The following is a 21,732-nucleotide window of genomic DNA, read 5'->3' on the forward strand; positions in this document are numbered from 1 at the left end:
ATTCCAACGGTGGAGTCTCAGGTAAGGACAAAACAGCAATTTGCTTTTCTTTAACATTATCAGACCTCAGTCTCTTTATGGCTCGATCGCGACTTTTAAAAGAAGTCGTTCTACAGTTTCAGCGACTTGCGTTTGTTTAGGTTTAATTTACAAACGAAAATAAATTTCAAAGTGGACTCATACAGAATTTGCACTAACAAAAAAGTAGTTGAATTTAATGTAATCTCCAGCACCAACTGCGATTAAGAATGAATGTAATTCGTAATTTTTTGTGAGAAGAGTACCTCGCTTAATCCTTCACTGGTCTTTATTTAGCGTTGTTTACTTTTCTTGAAATCCACCTGTAAAGTTTAATTGACTTAAGAATATATCACTCAGGGGGCTGTAACTACGATACAAGTGCAACCGAGTAATTAAAATCACCAAAGGAAATTTTGTCTTCAAGTTTGTGCAGAAGAACGGTAAAAATAAAGGCTTCGGTAGAAAAATCCTAAATTTAAAAAACCTGATAAATGAACGCCAGAAACACAGTTGGTGGGTCTCTGGTTTTCGGACGCGTTTTTCGTTTGTTAGCTGAGAGTAAAAAAAAATGACCTTGTTGTATTCCGTAAGAAACACCATCTGGCTAACATAAGTGTTTTGAAAGCTTGGATTTTTAATAGTCGCAACAACGTTAACTTATGCGGTTGACGACAGCTTACAGCTCAGTCCTTATAAAGATGGACACTGATACAGAAAATAAAGGATATTACATGTTTGTTGACCCAGCCATGCAATACATCCCAAGTTAGACAAACTTATCCCTCCCTACCAGTCAGTGTAGCATGTTTCATCTCTTTGTCGTACTTTTCCGCGGTATTTAACGTGCAGCTTGTGTCGGCATTGTAATCCAACTCGTCACCTGTTTTGTCACAGTTAAAAATAGAGTACTCCATTTAGAAATTTTAAATTACGCTTTGCAAGTGTATTTTTGCCATTGACCAGTTTTTGACGATTTTTTTAGTTTCACTCATTAACTCTAAAAGAAGAAACAGGCGACTAGCATACGAGCACTTGACACGATGATATGTTTTTTGTTTTTTGAAATATTGACTTAGGAAGTTGACTCAACCCGAGCGGCCGGCGCTGTGGAAAATATAATTAAAAATTAACTCGCAAAAGCGATTGCAAGGAAAAGTGGGAAGGAGAAAAGTTCCCATCTAACCCAGTGGTAATAACGCAGCACCAAAAGAAGCCTCTTCGGAGGAGATAGGCAGACAGCTTATCACTATAAAAGCCTGTGGAAGAGCAAGACTTCTTGGAAAGTGTACGGGCCGAGCGAAAACATGCAAGCTTATGCAGGCACGTGAAAATTAATGTCTGTGAAACAAAATGACTGAAAAAAACAAAATGAATAAAGATAACTTGACATAAATCAGCGCGGCCACTTTGCCTGATGAACATTTATATCGTTCTGTTTAAAGTACTCCATTCCCTGTCCACTGAGCGAACATGCGAGGAGAAGAAAGTAATTCATCAATTATAGGATATTGTCTAACAAACTTTATTGTTTTCTCTACTTTAGAAAATAAGTTCGGCCCTAACATGGGGTCACATTCTGATTGTAGTGGCCTGTGTTCTAACATGTGAAGGGGTAATTACGAATGGAGGAGTTCTCGGATGCAAGCCATGTGCAATAGACGACTGCAAGAATGAGACTAACTGTTTACTGGGTTCCATTATAGACATCTGTAACTGCTGTACCAAGTGCCTTCGTGTTAACGGTAATTAACATTTCCTTTTAATATTGGCTTGAAGTTCAGTGACAGTTAGAAACTACGGGTAGATTGAATTTCAAGTCCACACAAGCGGTGCCAAACGCACGACGCACGCGCAGTTCCTGCCAAATTTTCTTTTCTGACCATCCTCGTACCCAGGGTCTGCGTTCCCTTTGACCAGCGGCGCAGAAGGGACGAAGACTCGAGGTACGAGAAATTTTTGTTTTCTGACATCCTCCACTTCATTGAAAAGATAAGCTCTTCAAGTCTTATATACAATAGAATACAATACAATCTTTATTTAATGTGGTCTGCAACACTTAGCTAAAAAGCTAGTTTTCAGGTGCGCCACGAAATAAAAATACAAAATAGAATAACCGGTATGCAATGCATACTAAGGCGAGGACGTTCCAGTAAAGCAAGACAGTATGTTAAAAATTCCAGACAAAGAGAGAAGGGACCTTCGGGCTTCGTTGTTGCCATCAGACTGTGACATCACTCGAGAATCACTACTTCAAACAAAAAATTCTCTGATCAGCACAGATTTGAAATGGGACTACAGACAAAGCCAAAAACAGAGCGAGCAAAAGATGTGACAAGGAGCCCAAATGTGACCACACACACGGACGTGTCCGCCCAGAGACAGAGAATGAAAGGGGGGGAGGAGTACGCTGTGGGGCAGGAGTGGCACCGACAACGACCAGGCCCACAGCTGACCTCTAAGTGCAGTTGTCTGCAGAGCTGGAAGGCGGCAACAAGCGCCGGAGAAGAAAGAACGGAGGACCAGGAAAGTCAACGAAAGAAGGAGAGAGAGAGGGAGCAGGCAGAGAAGAGGGAGAGGCTAATCTGCCAATAGTGAGGAGGGCTACTACCAGCGGAGGAACTGCGGGAAAACAAGCGAAGCGCAGAAGGCCTCAAAAAAAAAAACGGCGCTACACAGGGAACCCGGGAAAGCGGAGAGCAGAGACGGGAGAAGCGAGGCAGCGGGGAGGAGAGGAGGGCCCACAAAAGAAGAAACAGCGAGTGAAGAGTCAAAAAAAGAAGAAATAGAGATCTAAACCTAAGCACAAGAGGCTAAAAAAAACCACCAGGAAGGGAGAAAAGTGAGAAGATAGGGAGCACTAAATCGGCCGACAAGAGGACGAAGAAGCGGAGAGGGACGGGACCAGAGAAAACTGAGATAGCGCGACAAGACGCCCCCAGCAGTGTGAAAATCCCCTCAGAGGCAGGCGCGCAGAGAGATCAACACCAGAGCGGCGCAGAGGGGGGGCAGGACGGACAGGTGTGGAAAGGAGACAAAGAGGAGCGAGGAGAGGCCGGGAAGAAAAGGGGACAGCCGCAACGACCAACCCCCTCGGTCGAACAACCGCCCGTGAAACCCAACCAACGCTCAAACATAAGGCTCGAGACTAACGTCCTCGCCTAAAAATGAAAACTTCTTGGAAGTGTATTAAAATGAATTAAGTTATAATAAATTAAGAATTACTACGAATTACAATATTGTCTAAAGGGGTTTCCATCTCACCCCGTTCCCTCCACGTGTTTGTTCCCCTAGTTGTTCGTATGTCTTTTAGTGTCTATAAAGCTCTCGTTCACAGCTATCTCTCTTTCTCTCTCTTTTTCTACGCCGAATCTCCTTATCGACAATTTCATAATTGTTATCAACCTGAAACCTGGTTTAGCGGTTCGTAATTTGGTTTGCCTCGACTGCCCATCATTTTTCAATGTTTTCTTACAAAGTCTTTCACATTTTCGTTTAAAACTCTTACAAACTTCGAGGCTACGAAAACCCGAAATGGCGTTGGCTTTCTTGCGTTTGACCGGTATAAAAGTGCAGTGACGTAGTATTGGTTGCTTCTGACCTCTCCGTGAAAATCGCTGCTCAGTTCTTTGAAAAGGAGATTCTGAGCAGAAACAGACTTCTAATTATTTTATTTTGTGGGCTATCTCCTGAGTTCATACCTTCTCGGTTGATTTATTTAATGGCAAATTATTTGCTTCTTTGTAGGTCAGACGTGTGGCGGTATTGGTTATGTTGTTGGCCGCTGCGCCAAAGGATTAAAATGCAGCTTAGCCGGTGCGACTTATAGGAACCCTGTGGGGCACTGTATTTCATTAGTCAAGCCAACAACAGCACCAGTTCAAAAACTTTTTATTAACAAGACTTTGTTTGACGAAGTAAATTTAGACCAGCAATCGAATTATGCAAGACACAACATTCCGGGTCTTCCAGTTAGCAAGATGGTGGAAACTGTCAATTTACCAGGGAATGATACAAAATACTACGTTCATTCAAGTAGCTTGGAGATCACGAATTCTGCTAATACTCTCAATGGTAGCGGGATGGTGAATACTACACGTGATCAGGCACCCCAGAAGAAATCCAACAAAGGTACGGAATACATGCATCATCATAGGCACGTAATGCGTGCAGAGAAAATAGCAACATAGCCCTAAGCACTATGGCTCTAATAAATTTATCCTTATTTTACACCCTGTGTGCAGTTATGCACGTTCATAAGCTTCCTGAAAGATGAAAAGGAATATACGAAAATACGAGCGGCAGCATTTCTTTTGACAAGGACTTTTGCGTTAAGTTCTTTCAAGGTTACTCTTACTCTTGCTATGGGGCGAATAAGACGGTACGATTTTGTCTACTATTATCGCATGCGACACGCTTAGGCCATGACTACAACACTAAAGGCCTGGCAAAACTCTATTTAATTCTATATAACTCTAGATCAAAGTCTATTTTGTTGAGCTAGACTAATACTGTAATGCAATAATGATTTTTTTTTTTTAGAAACAATAGTTTCCCATACATATATATATTGGAACTGGGGTTCCTAATATATACCTTGCGGGTTGTATATTTACTATAACGCCATCCATTTTTGCACAAAAACTAGCGCGGTGACCGCAATTTTTTATTTCATTTTTTTTAATGCTCATGACATAATTGTAACTTGGACCAAGTATCAGAAAATTTTTAATACTCCTTCTATATATTTCAGTGGAATCACCTTAACATCACTTTTACTTTTATCGTTTTTATTCTGTTTTATCATGTGAAATTGTAAGCGCATTGAGAATTTTAAATGCACAATAAAACCTTATTATTATTATTATTATTATTATTATTGTTTTAATTTTAGGTTAAAATTTAGACGAGGCAAGTGCCTCGTCTTGCCTCTTGCTAGTTACGGCCCTGCTTGAACTCAACCCCTTTAAAGGGTGCACGGAATTGTGCACGAGATTGGACTAGTTAACGGGGGTATTTTCAGGATCATTCTTTTACTGTGAATAAAAGCTCTGCAATTACACTTTGGTCAAGATCTCCATACTCAGTGTCAGTTCCAACCCAATCATGACGGAACTCAAATGTCACTCCAGAAAAGTGAACATATCTATCAATGACCTCTTTTCCAGTCATATAGCCAGGGCCATCTACTGATGCTTCAATATAGTACTCAGAACTTTTCCCAACAGCAACTGGAACATCAAATATAACGTCAAACCCATAATAAAAGTCATTGTTACACTCTCTCCTCTGTGATGTAAAACTGCCAGTTTTGGATGCGAAAATAGAATCATTAGTTTCATCTACTATTTTTAAGTTGACTTCAAATTCACCACCATCATTTCCCAACAGGGAAACACCGTGCAACATTATGTCGTTGTCAATTATGATTGGAAACAAAGCTAATTCCTCTGTATCATTTGCAAAGAGGATATCATGAGCAAAACTCTTGAAAGTACAACATCGTAAAAGAGAACCCACTCTATGAACATCCAGGAAGCCAACTGCTGAAGTTGGGGTGGAACTGAAATATTTCATGATGCTATTTGTTTCCTCCTCTGTTAATATCTTGCTTGGAAGAACAACATTCACCAATTCGCTCTGCTTTATGACTGGAAAACGTATACTTTTGATAATCTCTTCTCCAAGGACTTGTCTTTTGACAGAGTCGTCCGCTTTAAGTTGCTGCCTCTTGCATTCTTCTTTTGCCCACCCATCCACAGCTTTAAACAGCTCCACTTCTCTGACTTTAAGCTCATCCCTTTCCACTAATTCCTTTAAAACAGACTTTTGGATGTTCACAAATTCACTTGATTTCAAAGCCTCCTCTGTATTTTTGTCGATCAAACTCCAACAAGAAGACAGGAGGCCTTTAATATCATATTGTTGAGCGCACTTTAAAACGCAAAACACATTAGAAATATCAAGATTCTGTCTTAAATATTTAGCACATTCGTTCGCCAGGCTAGGAATCATGTATTTCTCGGCCAGATACAACACTTGCATCACGTTACTTCCGTTCAAGCAAACTTCATCGGTGTAGATGTAACGTAACAACTCCAGCATGCTTTCGTATTCACAGTCAGGGAGATCAATATGTTCTTTGGTTTCAGCCATTTCACCGCAAAACATTGCAAAAAACACAGGACTGCAAATCGACAACAAGAACTTGTGCGCTGGTATTGCAATCTTGCGTCTCTTGCTGTCACTTCCTCCATCTCCGTAGATAATTCGGGACGCTTGTACGACAAATTTTACATCACTTAAAGTGTCACTATTAAACATTAACTTACATCTTATGGCATAATCCACTGGCCAGTTTATAAGAGGGGGCATAATTGTTTCAAGAAGACTTCCAAATACAAACCGTGCCACACGCTTTCTCCCACACGAGCTTCCCACACGTGCAAAAATTTGTTGGCGGACTCGTTTCTTGACAGCGGGTTGTATTCTGAAAAGATGATACGTTGTATAAGCCACAGAAAAAATTCGCCACTGTCTACCGACCCGGCGTTCAAAGGGGAAAGAGAAGGGGAGAGGGACATTAATTAGTTCCGTAACAGGGTACACTCTTGCTTTTTTATAAAAGCTATTACCGTACCCAAATTCAGAAGCGCGATCTACTGTCCTGATATCCTACGATATCAAGTCACTGACCTGATATGCCACCATATCACGGTCACTTTGAAGTAAAGTAGTGTTACTGTACGATGGTTTAAATTTAGCGGTCGTAAAAAGAGAAAAACGTTCCCGTCAAATCTTTGCCGACGAGACATTCAGACTGAAAAAATGGAGTTAGAATTTCTAAAATTTCGCTTTATTTTGATATTGAAAATTAGAGAATGAAACTCTAAACAAACGAGTGGAAAAAAAAGGCAGAAGAAGAACTTGGTAAAAGTGTTGAAGACCAAGTCAACACAATTGAGACAATTTGCAGTTCGTACCTTGCAAGCATGGCTTCAACAGAGCGATAAATATAACCGGATTTTTTGCTGAATTTGGGTACGGTAAATACCTGATCGTACCTTTTTGGTACGCTTCGGCTGCATATCAGGCTCGTTTGGTCTCGCCATGGGTATTTTGGCTCGACTGCGTCTCGCCAAAATACAAACCATGGCTAGACCAAACTCGCCTGATATGCTACCGAAGCGTACCAAAAAGGTACGATTAGGTATAAAAAGTATATAACATCGTTTCCGGCCTAAAGTGTGTTTATCTGAAAATGGGTATGATATTTTTGGGAAACGCCATCGGCATAGGCGTACGGGCCGGGGGGGGCAGGGGGGGCTGCAGCCCCTCCAAATTTTGGGCAACTCAGATTTATTGGGCAGCAAGAGAAATTTGGGCAAAGCCCGTTTTAAAAGAAGTTTTTTCTTCGAAGAGATAGATATTTTCTATTTTAACTTGAAGTCAGCGAGTTAAAGCAGTTAAATTCACATGAGGCTGCAGTGGTTTCTTAGCACAGTGGTTCCTTAGGGGTCATGTGTTGATTAGCCTGCGTTGCAGACGAACAAAATATTATTATTTGTAATTTTTTTACTGTTGGGCACGGAACTGCAAATATCTGTCACAGTTAAACACATGATAAAGAAAGCTTCTCCGCGTTGCTAAATTTTACAAAATCGACGGCGAGATTCTGGAAGCCGAGCAGAAAATGCGCGCGAGTTTTCGTCGTGTGCGCGGATTAGGCAACATGACTGTTTCAGAAATGCTGGCGGCAATGCAAGAGAATGATCTATTTGATAAGTTTTCAGAGTTTCCTTACGTGGTTCATATCCATGCAGTGATACCTGCTACGTACATCGTGTTCTGCAGAACGATCATTCAGTGCGTTGCACAGATTGAAAACTTACCTCCGCAGCACCTGACGGGGTGACAACGTGTAGTAAGGCCAATAAGGCCAAGTAAAATTACAAAACAAATGTTTTTTGTCCCCTCCCGCTTCATTTTTTTGGGGCCGCCTCTCTTTTGTTATTATTTGTTTTTGGAAAAGGTAGAACGATCAAAAACTTTCACTTTGTACGGAGTAAGATATGGCTTTTGTCTGCGTTTAAATACAAATTAAGCCCAAAACTTTAAATACTTGTTACGCTGGTCCGTACTGGATAGGTCAAATACCTTGCAGGATTTATTTTGGAAGTTCGCTTTTGGCCTGAATTTGACGATGGAGAAAAAAACATCGATATTCGAACAACACAGGTATGGAATGCAACAAAATAATAAAAAATTAAAATATACCAAAAAATGCGCCCGCATGCTCTCTTTTTTATAGAAATCCGGACGAGAAACACTTTTTTTTTACTTGGCCTAAATTATTACTTGTAATCACACTTGTATTAGCATTTGATGGGCATATTTCAACTCTGTAGTCAACAATGACATGGATCGTATTGTTAATATCTTCGGCCGTCGAAATGGTAGGGACAGCTATTTCTTTTAACGTGTTTTATGAGCTCATATGATAGATTATTATGTAATAATTTTTCACTTCATTTGTAAGCCTATGTTAGTGCATCGTATGACCTTCGTTTCTTCTCGACTGTTTCGTAAAAATTTGGGAAACTTGCGAAATTTTTTTGGGCAAATGTCTCGCCGCCCCCCCTGGCAAAAAATTGCCCGTACGCCTATGGCCCATCGGGCTTTCCGCTATCTGCAAACAAAAAAGAGGGCAAACAAAGTGATATATGCATCCATGGATAGGCAAAGTGGTGCGACAAAAGAATTAATGATGACTCCGGAACGCTGGCTAAATTTTTCACTATCTCTTAAAAATTGCCTTTCAGTATGCGAAATGAACTTTCGGTCATATAGCGACCCTTTTTCAGGGACTTAGCTAGCCTGCGGCCCGTAGGCGTGGGCTTATAAACGTTTCTGTCCCCCGTATCTTTTTAAAACGGGAATGTAATACCTAGAGGCAGACGCACTTTCAAGATAAATTAGAAAAACGTTTTTAACGTATATGGGCATTATAAATCTCACAATTATTCCCCATAAACATAAAATTGTATATTCACCTCTTTTGTTATTTGTTTGTTTTTTCAGCTGCTGCTATTGACGACTCAATTTCGGACATTGGCCCTGCAGTGATCTTTGTGGCGGTCAGCGGAGCCGTGTTTTTATGCCTCATTGGCTTGTTATTTCTTCCAGTCTCTCCCAAAACAAAAAGAGCACAGATCTCGCAAACTCGTTCACAGTAAAAACTAAAATGACTGCAAAGGTTCTATAACTAGCAGCAAGGAATCAACAAAGCCATGGAATGGGAATGCCATGACTGAATAGACAACAAAAATTCAGACTGTCTCCGTAACCCAATATTTTCCGATTAATTAATTTTATATACTGCCAGAATACCACACCAGTCTCTCAGCTCATTCGTCGCACGTCAAGAGAGAGGCAAACAATGCTATCTTTAGTATACAGTCAAATGCCGAGTCTGTTTCTAAACAAGGCAGTACATTCCGTGGATGCGCATTTTTCATCAAAAAACACAGGTTTCCAGTTCTTCAATGGCCTAAGTAGAGCTGTATTTGTAAAAAAAATTTCAATGTGCCCAGAGAAGTGAAAAACAAAAGAAAATGCGATGTGAAGTGAAAATAAAAAATGCACCTTGATTGTATGACGAATTGAGATTATTTGTTTTTATTCCCGCGTTTTATTGTATGTAGTTTTTCGCATGGTTGAGTGAGATGTAGCATAAAATTTATTTAATATTGCTTCCTAAATTCAGTGTATCGTTATCAAGAACTGTTTAATAAAAAGTTAAAAAGTAGTCAATGCAGTAATATGTAATCTCCACCCCTCAAAGTGGGGGCAAATTGTCTAAAAATACCCCCTCCCCCACCCCCGCGCCCTTCCTCCGCAAAACCAACTCCCGAGTAAGCAGTTCCGAAATATTCGCACTTAACTATTTCGCTCAATGACTGATTGGCCAGGGGTCATATAAAGAGAGTTGTAATTGTTTTTTGGATGGAAATTCGCGTTTCAAAACTCTTTTCTATTATTATTCGACTTTCTGCTGTTGCGGGCGTGTCCCAGATCATGACGTTTTACACGACAGGGTTCTGAATCGCCGCATCAGTATAGCGGGCTCAAGGGTTGGTTTCCTCCTCCCTGTCAGCGAAGAACATTCCTGTAGTTTACTTAAAAACACACTCTGAAAATAGTTTTTAAATGGGTATTTCAAAGTAGGAGGGCTTGTAGCATTTGAACAGGAAGTTACAAATTCGCGAAAAAGTGAAACATGGATCGAGGAGTATCTGTAACGGAGCAGAGACTCGCCGAAAAGCTGACCATCTTGAATGATCGAGGGGTTGGAATGCTAACTCGTATTTACAACATCAAAAAAGTAAGTGACTGAATCAAGTCTTGTTATGTAAGTTTTAATTTGATATGCATTTGTGGAACCAGGTTAATGGCTGCCTTAAATCACTGAACTAACCAAAAGATTTGAAGTGCCCGTACTTTGCGAGGGGTTGTTTTATAAATTGTACTGCAAATCAATGTCAAGAAAAGTAGGAATATAGCTGTACATATGCATGTAGGTAAAAGATTCTACGGAAGACTAAATAAGAAGTAATGTAAACTAAAAACTAATGCAGTATTTTAAGTTCCAAGTGGAGTGTCGTTATTTTCTTCTGCTTACTACAATTCGTAGATTTTGTATTCTATATATATTCAGTTTGGGCCTATCTGAATGGCGTCAAGCTATGGTGCATTGAGGGTTGATTTACTTCAACCATAGAACTGTGGTATGATGCAATGTAATTCAGCACTCTAGTATCATACTGTATTCTGAAAAACTTACAATGTAAATTGTATTTATTGTATTCATTGACTGGTAGAACAGTTCCAATTTACTTTCACCCATTGTCTACGTCTGAAAACTGGACACCTCCTGAAAGTAGACGCAGTGGTCGCTTTTATAGTAGAGGATACATTACCACCCCGGGCCCAGCTGTTCCAAGGGTGGATAGTGCTATCCAAAAAAAAAATTGCTATCCAGTGGATAACTGTCACATAAAACCTTCTTTGCTATCCACCGGATAGTGATTTATCTGGTGGATTGCGTTATCCACCCTTTCAACAACTAGGGCCAGATGGATAATGTGACTAGACAGATAATGCATCCTCTAGTATGAAGACAGAGACAAGACGCATTATCTGTCTATATCCATGAAGTACATAATTTTTGTAGTTTGTCGTTCAAGACGCACTTTGAAAATATTCTTCATCTAGATGGATAATGGTTTTGTGCCTGTCTTTATACAAAAGCACGCATAATCCATCCAGACAGATAATGTGTCCTCTAGTACAAAAACCGCCAATCCTAAGATTATCAACCTGTGGGAAGGTATGTGTTATATGTGAATAAGAAAAGTGTTTATCCTGTACAAACTACAAATGCAATTGTAACATAAGTATTTTTGGCATAATTTCCATTTTCACAGGCATGTTCTGACTCCAAGTCCAGACCGGGATTTTTAACAGATAAAGCCCTGGATCCTGCCATCAAAGCAATTGTTAAGAAGTTCCCTGTAACAGACACTAAGGTAATAGGTCTTTTCCAATAAACTGTTTTCTCTTGATTGAACACTGGGTACTCAACAAATGCCAAGTCCAAGGTGGAGTTGTAAAAAAGCTTCTCGAGCATTTATTTGAGGTACATGTGATAAGCTGTAGGTATAATGGTAAACTATCATCATCGTCAGCATCATTTCACTTTCCCCAGCAAAGGAATATCGGTAGACAATTGGCAACATAATTATATGGCTGTCAAAAAATCCTCTTTTTATAGTAAACATTGGCTGGGATGTAAACTGCAGGGGTCAAATAAACACTGGGCTCACCAGCCTTAGTTTATTTTTTCTTGGAGTTTGAATTTGATTTTTTTTCGTATTTCGTTAGAGTGTCCAGCTTCAACCAGTTCACAGTATTCAGAATGAAGTCATCAAGGGGCTGTCTAATTATTACTATACATTTGTTGATGTCATGGAATTCAGAGTAAGTACGTCATGTACCAGAGATTCTTGTGGTTAGGATGCATGCTGGACCCTGGACCAAGTGGTCCAGGTTGGAGCCCGATTGAGGGTATTTTTTGTGTTATTGGACAAGACATTTTATTATCACTGTACCTCTCCTCACCCAGGTCTGCCTGGAGTATAAATGCTGGTAATGGAGAATTTAATGCTGGGGGATCACCCCCTTCTAGGGGGATTAGAAATTTATACTCCTTGTCATTTCATGCTGCTAAAATCAGAGATACACATGGAAGCACTGCCCAGAGAGATCACCTATTAGGCTATACTAGAACACAGACTTAAGTTGACCTACTTTACTCACCAGAGGTACTGAAAATATGTAGGAAAATGTTCATGAATATCACTTTAATTTGCTGTACTCAGTATTTTTTTTTTTCTTACCTGCAGGATAACACCAGTGAACTTCTGACAGAGATTGATGCTAGTTTTGTACATTTTGACATTGTAAGTCTTCCTCTGTTAAACACTAACAGGATTCAAAGAAAATAGGTTTTCCAGGTTGGGGCATATTGCTTATGAATAAAATCTATCAGCCTTTAAAATTCTCCAGCCCTGAGCTATCCAACAGGTCTTTTTACTGCACCATACACTACGGTCTATATACACTGTAGCATAATATTGGCAGCTCAACCTCTATATGATTTGCGTGCACTGGCTTTGACCAATCCTATTTGCTTGTATACAAGAAAACTACTAAATGTGGTTGAACTGTTTATAATTTTAACTTCTTCTTTCTCAATGTTAGACCTTAAACTATGACCTGACAAAGGCCTATTTGGATCTGATTGTCACGTATGCTTCACTTATGATGTTGGTAGCAAGAGTGGATGATCGTAAAGCAGTACTGGGTCTGTTTAATCATGCATTTGAGATCAAGAATGGCAGAGGGTAGGATTAATCGTAGCTTCTATACATAGTTAAATGTAATTGTGTTTTAAGTTACAGTCAACTTCTTTTTTGTTGTTCAGGAGTACCTAGTTCTCATAAGATACCCCTCCCACCTGGATTTCCAGGATCCTTGCCCCCCTCCCCCACCACAAGAATTCCTATCATGGCATTCATTAGGGGAGTGTGGATTTGTTCTGGAATTACCCAAATTTGAAAAATACTTGCATTTTTTAACGGTTACTTAATCATCATTTAATACTGATTTTAAATTAATTTAAAAGCTAATTTTATAGTTTAAAGTTATGTATCTTGTACAAGTATGTTGGATATTTTTAGGTACTCATTACCCTGCCTTACAAAGTTTTTTTTTCATTTTCTTTAGTGAAGACTCATTCCCAAGGCTGGGGTCTATGATTGTTGAATATGAAAATCCTCTGAAAAAAATTGCTGAGCAATTTGTTCCACATCAACAGGTGAGGCTATTTATGTGCACTAGCACTAGCTATAAGAGTCAAATAACACAGTGTTTTACGTAGGTATGCGCTTCTAAGGTGCCTGCTTCTGGTTTGTGAGCCATAAGCTCTAAGACACTTGCTTTTACAGCAATCTTCCAAGGATTAGTAATTGAATGTCCCTTTGTACAAAGTCATGAAGCCACTATCATAATGGCAACTTAAAGTCAGAGTGTTTGTACCATTTCATAATGGACATAAGCAATTTACTGGAAATAGTTTGGCAAATTGGTACTTCTTGAAAGATTTACCAAAAACTGTAGGTAAAATAAGAATTATAAGTAAACTCAATTAACTGTCTGCGTTTACGTGTTTACAAGTTGGCATGCCTTTATCTACATGGGTAACTGTGCAACCCATACGTGCCTAGTTAAACGTACAATCTGCATGTTCCTGGTAAATAATTTGTTCTTCATAATTTAACCCTTTCAGTGCTGAATTTCTCCAAAAACTGGGTTTTTTTCTACCGTTAAACTGAATTTTTGATGGTACGATCCTGAATTTCCCTTAACTTTGCTTAAAAAGCACTTTTCCACAATGCAGCAAGATTTTGAGGAAGATTCCATTAAAAATTGTACAAAAATGTACTTTGGTGCATGCGAAATTGTTTCCATTTTTTTTCTTGCTCCTTTTCCTTTGGTTTCTCTTGGCTTTGTTATTATTTCCACTACTTTCTACTGTATCCATCCTTCCTTTAGACCAAAAAAGTTTTGATAAAATCATTGGTAAACCCTGTCAAGAGGACCTCAATCTTTTACAGGTGTTTTGGCCTTTTTAAGCACCGATTTTGCACTAAAAAGTGATTGACTTTTTCTCGATTAGCTCTGTTAGGATGCGACCGATACCCAAAATGAATAGTTCTTTGAAAAGGTCAAACCTAGCTCTATCAGATGCTTATCACCAAAATCTGCTGACTTTTAAGTTAATGACGTCACAAGTGTTTCATTGACTGCTCCTCCAAATGTCGACAAAAGTCGACTTTAGCACTGAAAGAGTTAATTACATAGATTAAAAGATTTTCGTGATGGCATATTTCTTTGGGACTTCCAAAATAAGAATGTGTTCTTATTTTGGAATTATATTTAAAGACTCCATATAATTTATTCTGGCAGTCCAGTTCCTGGGAGCAAGTGTTCTGGAATGCAAATAGTTCCCAAATGAATGGTTACTCACAGTATTCCAGTCATTGTTATTCTGAATTGGTCTCAAAGAATGTTCATGTACCCTTTATTTATTGTTTTGGCAAATTCTGTTAACTCCATGTAAATGTCGTGTTTCTTTTCCAGAGAGTGTCAACTGCTCTGCATTCAGTTCATGAAATTTATGTCAGGAGAAATACCACTGGTGAACAGGTGAGCTGTTTACTGCATGATTTACAAAGTGCAGTGATTTATGTTCATTTCTACCACCATAATTATGATGACAGTGACGAAGATGATAAATGATGATGATACAAACAGATAAAAATCAGGTCAAAATGATTTCAATCTAGTTTGATTTGTATTTTTTCTTTGGTTTAGGATTATGATAATAAAGACTGCAATCTGTTATTTCTAACTCATTCATTGTTTCACCTCTGTAGTGGCGTCAATCACAGATTGTCAGTATCATCAGTGCACCATTACAAATGCTCAATCCAGTCACCAGTGATGTGGTAAGCACTGTTATTTACTTCTTGAAGTTACATGAATAATTATAATGGGATGACGTGTGGAGAGAATGAACTCAGAAATACTGCATTGCGCAATCACATTAATATTATGCCAATGAATACACACATTAACTGCATCACGCAGTCATGTAGTACATGCTTGGAAATATTACCTAGTATATAAGCTACTCTACAAATCTGAGGGTAAATAAAAGTGATGTACCTTATTATAGGAATATAACAAAGCATTTTAACAATGCGAACAAAATGTATGCGTAATAAAATTAACGCGAATTGTCGAAAATCTATGTTTACATGCATTTAATTAACGCAAATTCTTGTGTGGCGTGTGCTTACATGTATGCAGTTAAATATATAATTAACGTGCGAATTTGTTGCGTAGTAATGTTTATAGCAACCTGCGCTATTCAAAAGTCAAAACAACAACGTCCAACAACGGAATTTGAGGTTCAATTCTGATAAACCATATACATGTACACGACAAAGAAATTTAAACAGACCAAATAGTGACTAATATAATTATTCAATGAATGGGTCCAGGGATGGAATACATCCCGTCCTGGCACTTTCCACTGCCTCTGTTATTTCTGCAGCTTTGACGGAGAAGTAGATGTTAAAAATAACTTACCCGGAAATAAAGGTGTCTTAAAATAACAATGCTGTAAAATAGTGTGATTTTAATTTAACAATGACGTAAATTAAGGTACATGAAATTAACGCGAATTTTTGAAATTCGCCTTAATTACATGTATCGTTAATTTCCTATAATAAGGTAAGTGATGTAATGAAGAAATTCCTTGAATATTACCCTTCTGCCTATGTGTGCACTGTGATTAAGTGTACTTGAAAAACTCCCTTAATTTTTTATATTGGTACTTATAATTTATTTACAGAAGGAAATTAAATAATTACAGTTAGCACCAGTAAAATTAATCTGGTAAAATATATACATGTAAACATGTACAGTCTACAACATTAATTAAAATTCTTACATTATCCAGTGACTTTGCCCTGATCAACAATTTTCTGAATTATAATTATTACATTTCTAAACACAGGGTGAGAAAAGCACTTTGAAAATAATGACAGAACATTGACGTGTGGTTTAATGCGTTGGTATGATATATATTGTTCATACTTTCCCTTTACAGCCTCCAGTGGAGTACTTGTCTCTGGACACTATGCAGAAATGGATATTGTGTAAGTGGTCCACTGCTTGATTGTTCTGCTCAGACAGTCTCCCAATAAACATGACTGTACTTGTAACTTGAGGTTTAGATCTCAATAGCTTTGAATTTATCCATTATTAAAGGATCTTTTTTTGTGATTTTCTTTTAATGGTGCCGTAGTTGGATACACACTTTGCCACCAACAGCTTGCCATGCCTGGCGTGACAGATATGTGGAAGATTGCACTACAAGATGGCTACTGTATCACTTTGTTCCGTGATGAGATCATTATGTTTCATAAGGAATTCCAGAATTTACTTGATGGAATGAAAGGGTAAGACAGTGAAAGATTGTATAAATTGGTCACTCTCGCAGCTTGAAAAAGTGTTGTCTGGCCATCCAGGACAAGAAGAAATATTTTCCTGCTGGGCAGGTAACATTTCATAATAAGCCAGTGATATTTGGTTCAACATTAATTTATTGAGCAACAAATGTTGGCACAACAAATGTGTTGACTAGTAGAACAGAATAGAGCCAGGCTCTATCCTGTTCAACATGTTGAATGGCATACCGTATTTTCTCAAATAAACGCCCCCGGCGTTTATTTCAAACTTGGCTTCGTGAACCCGGCGTTTATTTGAAGCGGGCGTTTAATTGGGGCCCGGCGTTTATTAACGGACTGCAATTTTCTGCCAATTTTTCAGATTGATTTATTGTTACTGATCTCCGAGACCAAGGGGCAGTTTGTCAAGGCAGGGCGATTTTTCTCCGTTCTGCCCCGAAAAAAGTGTCCCTGGGTATCCAAAGATGATTATTCCCCAAAGGTGCACTATTACGGATTGGATAGTTTATGTTGCAATTGAGATTTGTGACAAACAGAATATATTTACTTGTTAGCTTGACCTCAAATAAACGCCGGGACCTCGAACAAACGCCCCCGGCGTTTATTTAAAAACTAGCAATTTTGACCCGGCGTTTATACGAGGCCGGCGTTTAATCGGGGTCCGGAGTTTAATCGAGAAAATACGGTACCAGTATTTCAACATTCAGCATTGTATGATAGTTCCACTGTCCAACATTATTCTGTTAAACAGCAGTTGCAACATTTGTTGCTCAACAGATGTTGAACTGTTCATCACTGGCTTTACCTGCCCAATGGGCAAGGGTCTCGGCAATTCACCTGCCAAGTACATAACTAAAAAAAAACTAAAACAATCATGCATAAAATTTACCACTGTGGTAGACTGTCCACATGGCATGAGTGCCGGGTCCAGTTCTCTTGCCGTTCTCACCGCACGCTCATCGATCGAAAAAAAAACACGAAAAATAGAGGGTTGTGGACAGTCTACCTGTGTGCAGTTGAACATTCTACACGATGCGAAAGCCACAAATTTTCCTCTACAACATTTAAGCATAGAGGATTTTCCGTGACCTCATCTAAACACGAGGGGGGGGAGAGGACAGTATCCCCGAGACGATCGAGGGTTTGATCTCAGAATTCCTCAACCACCGAGTGAGATGAGGCTAGAAAAAGTCCTCTGCTTAAATTTTTTTCAAAAATGATAAGGGATTTGTTTTAGAATAGATTTTCTCAAACGCGCAACACAGTGAACCAATATTAGAGTCAAGAAAATGTGAGTAGCGCGTGTCAGCGACAAAATCACAGAAAAATACGGAAGGCAAAAACTAAAAGAAATATTAAAAAATACGGCTCGTAAAGAACTCAAGACGGGGAGTTACCTGGAATGAATGTATGTGCTTGGTGATCGCCCGAAGTGAAGTGAACTTGCATGGTCCGATAAGGTGAATCTCATTGTTGTGAAGTTTGTGGATAGGAAAGCAAGAGCGGAAGCGAGGCGTAGAATGTATCGCGACGTCCAGTTTCTCTCCTGTCGTTTCCTCCGTTTTGCCGCGACATACACATCTGCTTTTTTCTACATTTTCTCTTTTCTCCGGAAAGCGAAAACGTCGCGACGCTGAAAGTTTTTTAGTTTTTTTGACCTATATTTTTTAATAAAGAATGACTGTAGGAATTTTATTGTATACTTAAACAAAAATTACTTGAAAAATTTTATCGTTTTTTTGATTTTTGTCGTTCGCTTGTCTGAGCACCCTCCAGGCAAGCGCTGTGGTTCTTCTTTCTTTTGCTTTTTTCCTCGGGCTCATATGGGAAGAGAAAGCCGGACTCGAAATTTTTATTGTTTTCCATTTCTTTTCGTATTGAAATACGCAGTTTGAGTTTTTTGTTTTTAAATTGGGGAAACACAGAAAGCGTGACGTCACAACCGTGTTTACATACTCTCATCTAAACACACCTATCGACCTGAGAGCGCACGTACTATCTTAATTATTTTATAAAAGTGCTTGGTGCACTAACCATAGGCCATTGTCTCCTTTATTCTGTGGCTAAAATAGACAAGTTAAAGTGCTGTTGGTAAATAACTTAGTGCTTTAGATTATGTTCATTTTTAAGTAAGTTTTTTGTATTACACATTTTCAGATACAACAAGCGTGTAAAAGACATTCAAGATGCTGCCATACAGGCAGTAACAACAAGGTAGTAAATATATTTAGTGTTGATACCTAAAAATAATCCCACATGGACACAAAATTCAGTCAGCTAGAGAATTAATTATCAAAACATTCTGTTTCCACTAGAATATTTCTTCATCTGTACAGTGTAAATTCCTTATGAATTTGTTGATTGATTGTAGTGGATTAAAAAGTTGTTTTATGTCATCATCTGATAGTTGCCGTTTTATATTTGCAGAGGTCCAATTCACAAGGAACGACGTAATTACCTTAGGACTGCATTAAAAGAAATGTCTTTGATTCTTTCTGATCAACCAGGTCTTTTAGGACCCAAGGTAGATTCTCATACTGATATTATGCTATAAAATGTGTCTCATTGCCCATGAACATGTATTGTACAGTACTGCTCAAATGTAAGCTACCACCTCTTGTCTTGTTTCTTGGAAGACGTGTCTCATTTCTCTTGAGAGTCACTGAAGCGTTTGGTGTGGAACATATTGCTTGCAGGCGCATTGTGACAAAGGTTCCTGCTCCGTAAATCGCTCCCAACTCGAAGGGACTGAAGGTTTTAATAGAAACTTACATGTACATTTGAGCGGTACTGTACATGTGGTGCTTGACAGACAACCCATGAATGGAGACAGTCAGATTCTTTTTTAATTATGACACTGAGAAATGTCTGGCAGTGCGAAACACCAGTAAAAATTTATGTTTAAAGGCTAATTTTGCATTTAAAAGAAATAAAATGTTGTAATTTAGGCTTTTAGTGACATGATTACAGTCTTATGGCTAAAATGAATTTTGCAGGGTATGTCACTTGAAGTCATTAAGGCAATTTCTGCTGAACATTTTTTTTGCAATTATAAAGGCAAAGATAAAGTTGCCAAACAAAACAACTCATAGGTACAGTTGTACAGTTAAGAAGAACTTATAGAAACTTCAACCATGCAAAAGAAAATTGAATTTAAAGTTATCCATACTTTAAAAAAATAGATATTTCACACAAGTTTGAGACAAATACATGTTTTAAATATTTTTAATAGGTTTGACATTAACTTTCTTAAGAACACTTCAATCAGATTGTAATAAATTATTGTGGGGCCACTTGGAGAAATCAATTTAAGTGAGATGTTCCAAATATGTATTTAGTATTCAAATTGTCAACAGTGCTGTGAGTAGATTTTAAGTTATTCATTTTTGTGTGGTCTCCACAGAAGGGGTTGGAAATTCCTGGGGGTGGAAGCGGTCTCAAAGGCCAAAAACTGTTGGAAATTGGAATTAATTTCCAGAAAGGTTGGGGGTCTTAGAAAAAAATCCCTTCCATTGGGGGAGGTATAGATAATTTTTTTGTAACTACACTTTGCACTTATATTTGCTCAAATTTTGAGCAGAATCCACCTAAATCAGTTAATGTTGTTTGTCTGTCATCAGATCTTGGTAGTCCTTCAAGCACTGAACATGGCCAAAGATGAAATAATGTGGCTTGTAAGGCATGCTTGCACTTCGCCACCAAAAGGAAGAAAGTTGAACCAGGAAGACTATGTTGATGCGTAAGTTCTTAGGGAAATAGAGCAAAGCACTATTAGAGCGATTTTCACTTGAGTGTCGAAAGTAATTTGCGTTTACTTTTGTTTTGCATTGCTACCCTCAGTGATTGGCTGAAAAATCTCGCGACAATTTCTCAACCAATCAAAAGTAAAACCAAAACAAATTGTGACTTGCTCGCTCAAGTTTTCCCGCGCTTCGTGTAATTGCTTCGAGTTTTGATTGGACAGTGGGTTACTCTATGTCCTTTGTTATTGGCCGGAGTAGTTACTTTGGGTTTGGTTTTACGACACTCAATTGAAAACTGCTCTAAGCAGAGTCAGAGTGATTTAAAGGGTTCCACTCTGGGTTGGGTGGTCTGGATTCAAATGCTGTTCGAGACCTCATTTTGTTGTGTCCTTTCTCCACCAAAAAGGGTCAATCCCTATTCCCCTTTGCAAAACTTGATCTAATAAAAAAATTTGACATTTTCAAGCACTATACAAATAATGACCAAAAATTCTAATGTTCTTATGTTCACATAAAAATCAACATGATTCCTGTTTAGGCACACAACCCGACAAGCATTGTGCTTAAAATCTGATTGTGTTGACAAAATGTAAATAAAGGAAGTGATGATGATGATGATGATGATGATAGGCTGTTATGCTTTGAAGGTGAACTCACAGAAATTTTTTATTTTAGCATTGCATATCATAACATACCAGTTGACATAACGCAACGTTTTTTTTAAAGCACAAGGATTCTCGTTTTTTTAACAGTTTTAATGTTCTGTTCCTCATGTGACAATTATTATAGCTGATAAGAGTTTGATCTTCTCAAAATCCAAAATGGATCTGAAAACAGAGGTCTACATGTAATCAAATTTAATAGAACACTAAGAGAATCGAAAATTAACTCACTCAAAACAAGATGATTCACGAATAATTCAACTATTCATTTATGGATTTTCAGGAGATTGCCCCACATGTTGCTTTTTGTGGAGGAAATCAGAGGTAAGTGGAATCTTAAACTTTTGGTTGGTGAGTCTTAGATGTCATTACTTAGCTCTTGAGTGTTTGACAAATGATTACAAGCATGGTGTAGCATTTCTTTGCAGTTGGCATTCACTCCACTTGTAAGTGTGTTTCATTTATACAAGGTGTACATTAAGCTTGACTGTGTAAGGCCTACAACCCTCGTCAAAAGTGCATGTTGACAAGATCACCAATTTTTTTCTTTTTCTCCCCCTTCCCCTTCTCAATGCTGAGCACCCCAACATAGTACACAGACAATCCTTATCCATGAAGGGCTCAATTTTGAAAGGGGGAGGGGAACTC

At 38.5% G+C, this 21,732-nt stretch overlaps 3 protein-coding genes across 4 annotated transcripts in view; 2 read left to right on the forward strand and 1 right to left on the reverse strand.

Annotated features, from left to right (window-relative positions):
- The first annotated feature begins 719 nt into the window (after positions 1-719).
- Positions 720-9,673, forward strand: LOC144648001 (uncharacterized). Its single transcript, XM_078507657.1, has 5 exons — positions 720-786; positions 1,464-1,507; positions 1,565-1,763; positions 3,766-4,149; positions 9,100-9,673. Exons 1-5 carry the CDS (start codon positions 720-722, stop codon positions 9,252-9,254), a joined length of 849 nt encoding a protein of 282 aa, XP_078363783.1. The 3' UTR covers positions 9,255-9,673.
- LOC144650752 (BTB/POZ domain-containing protein 6-like) lies at positions 4,722-6,582 on the reverse strand. Its single transcript, XM_078510502.1, has one exon. The coding sequence runs from the start codon at positions 6,391-6,393 to the stop codon at positions 5,044-5,046; it is 1,350 nt and encodes a 449-aa protein (XP_078366628.1). The 5' UTR covers positions 6,394-6,582; the 3' UTR covers positions 4,722-5,043.
- Positions 9,674-10,157: 484 nt separating the features above from the next.
- LOC144650738 (nck-associated protein 1 homolog) overlaps positions 10,158-21,732 on the forward strand; it is a 33,591-nt gene continuing 22,016 nt past the window's right edge. For both annotated transcript variants that reach the window (XR_013570182.1, XM_078510478.1), the window contains exons 1-14: positions 10,158-10,402; positions 11,505-11,606; positions 11,962-12,057; positions 12,483-12,539; positions 12,841-12,983; positions 13,366-13,456; positions 14,782-14,847; positions 15,078-15,149; positions 16,319-16,367; positions 16,517-16,670; positions 18,837-18,893; positions 19,107-19,203; positions 20,300-20,418; positions 21,368-21,408. Coding sequence is in view for 1 of the 2 variants with exons in the window: in XM_078510478.1 (XP_078366604.1) it covers positions 10,298-10,402; positions 11,505-11,606; positions 11,962-12,057; positions 12,483-12,539; positions 12,841-12,983; positions 13,366-13,456; positions 14,782-14,847; positions 15,078-15,149; positions 16,319-16,367; positions 16,517-16,670; positions 18,837-18,893; positions 19,107-19,203; positions 20,300-20,418; positions 21,368-21,408 (1,249 nt within the window). In the remaining variant the exon portion in view is untranslated. The remainder of the gene's footprint in view (positions 10,403-11,504; positions 11,607-11,961; positions 12,058-12,482; positions 12,540-12,840; positions 12,984-13,365; positions 13,457-14,781; positions 14,848-15,077; positions 15,150-16,318; positions 16,368-16,516; positions 16,671-18,836; positions 18,894-19,106; positions 19,204-20,299; positions 20,419-21,367; positions 21,409-21,732) is intronic.

The sequence above is a fragment of the Oculina patagonica genome, chromosome 4 (genome assembly GCF_052425735.1).
Source record: "Oculina patagonica isolate OP01 chromosome 4, crgOcupat, whole genome shotgun sequence".
Taxonomy (NCBI): Eukaryota; Metazoa; Cnidaria; class Anthozoa; order Scleractinia; family Oculinidae; genus Oculina; species Oculina patagonica.

Coding starts and splice junctions, on each gene's coding strand:
- LOC144648001 (XM_078507657.1), top strand. CDS start 720: ATGGACACTGATACAGAAAATAAAGGATATTACATGTTTGTTGACCCA. Junction 1,508..1,564: donor GAACATGCGAGGAGAAGAAA/GTAATTCATCAA, acceptor TCTCTACTTTAG/AAAATAAGTTCGGCCCTAAC. Junction 4,150..9,099: donor CCAGAAGAAATCCAACAAAG/GTACGGAATACA, acceptor TTGTTTTTTCAG/CTGCTGCTATTGACGACTCA.
- LOC144650752 (XM_078510502.1), bottom strand. CDS start 6,393: ATGCCCCCTCTTATAAACTGGCCAGTGGATTATGCCATAAGATGTAAG.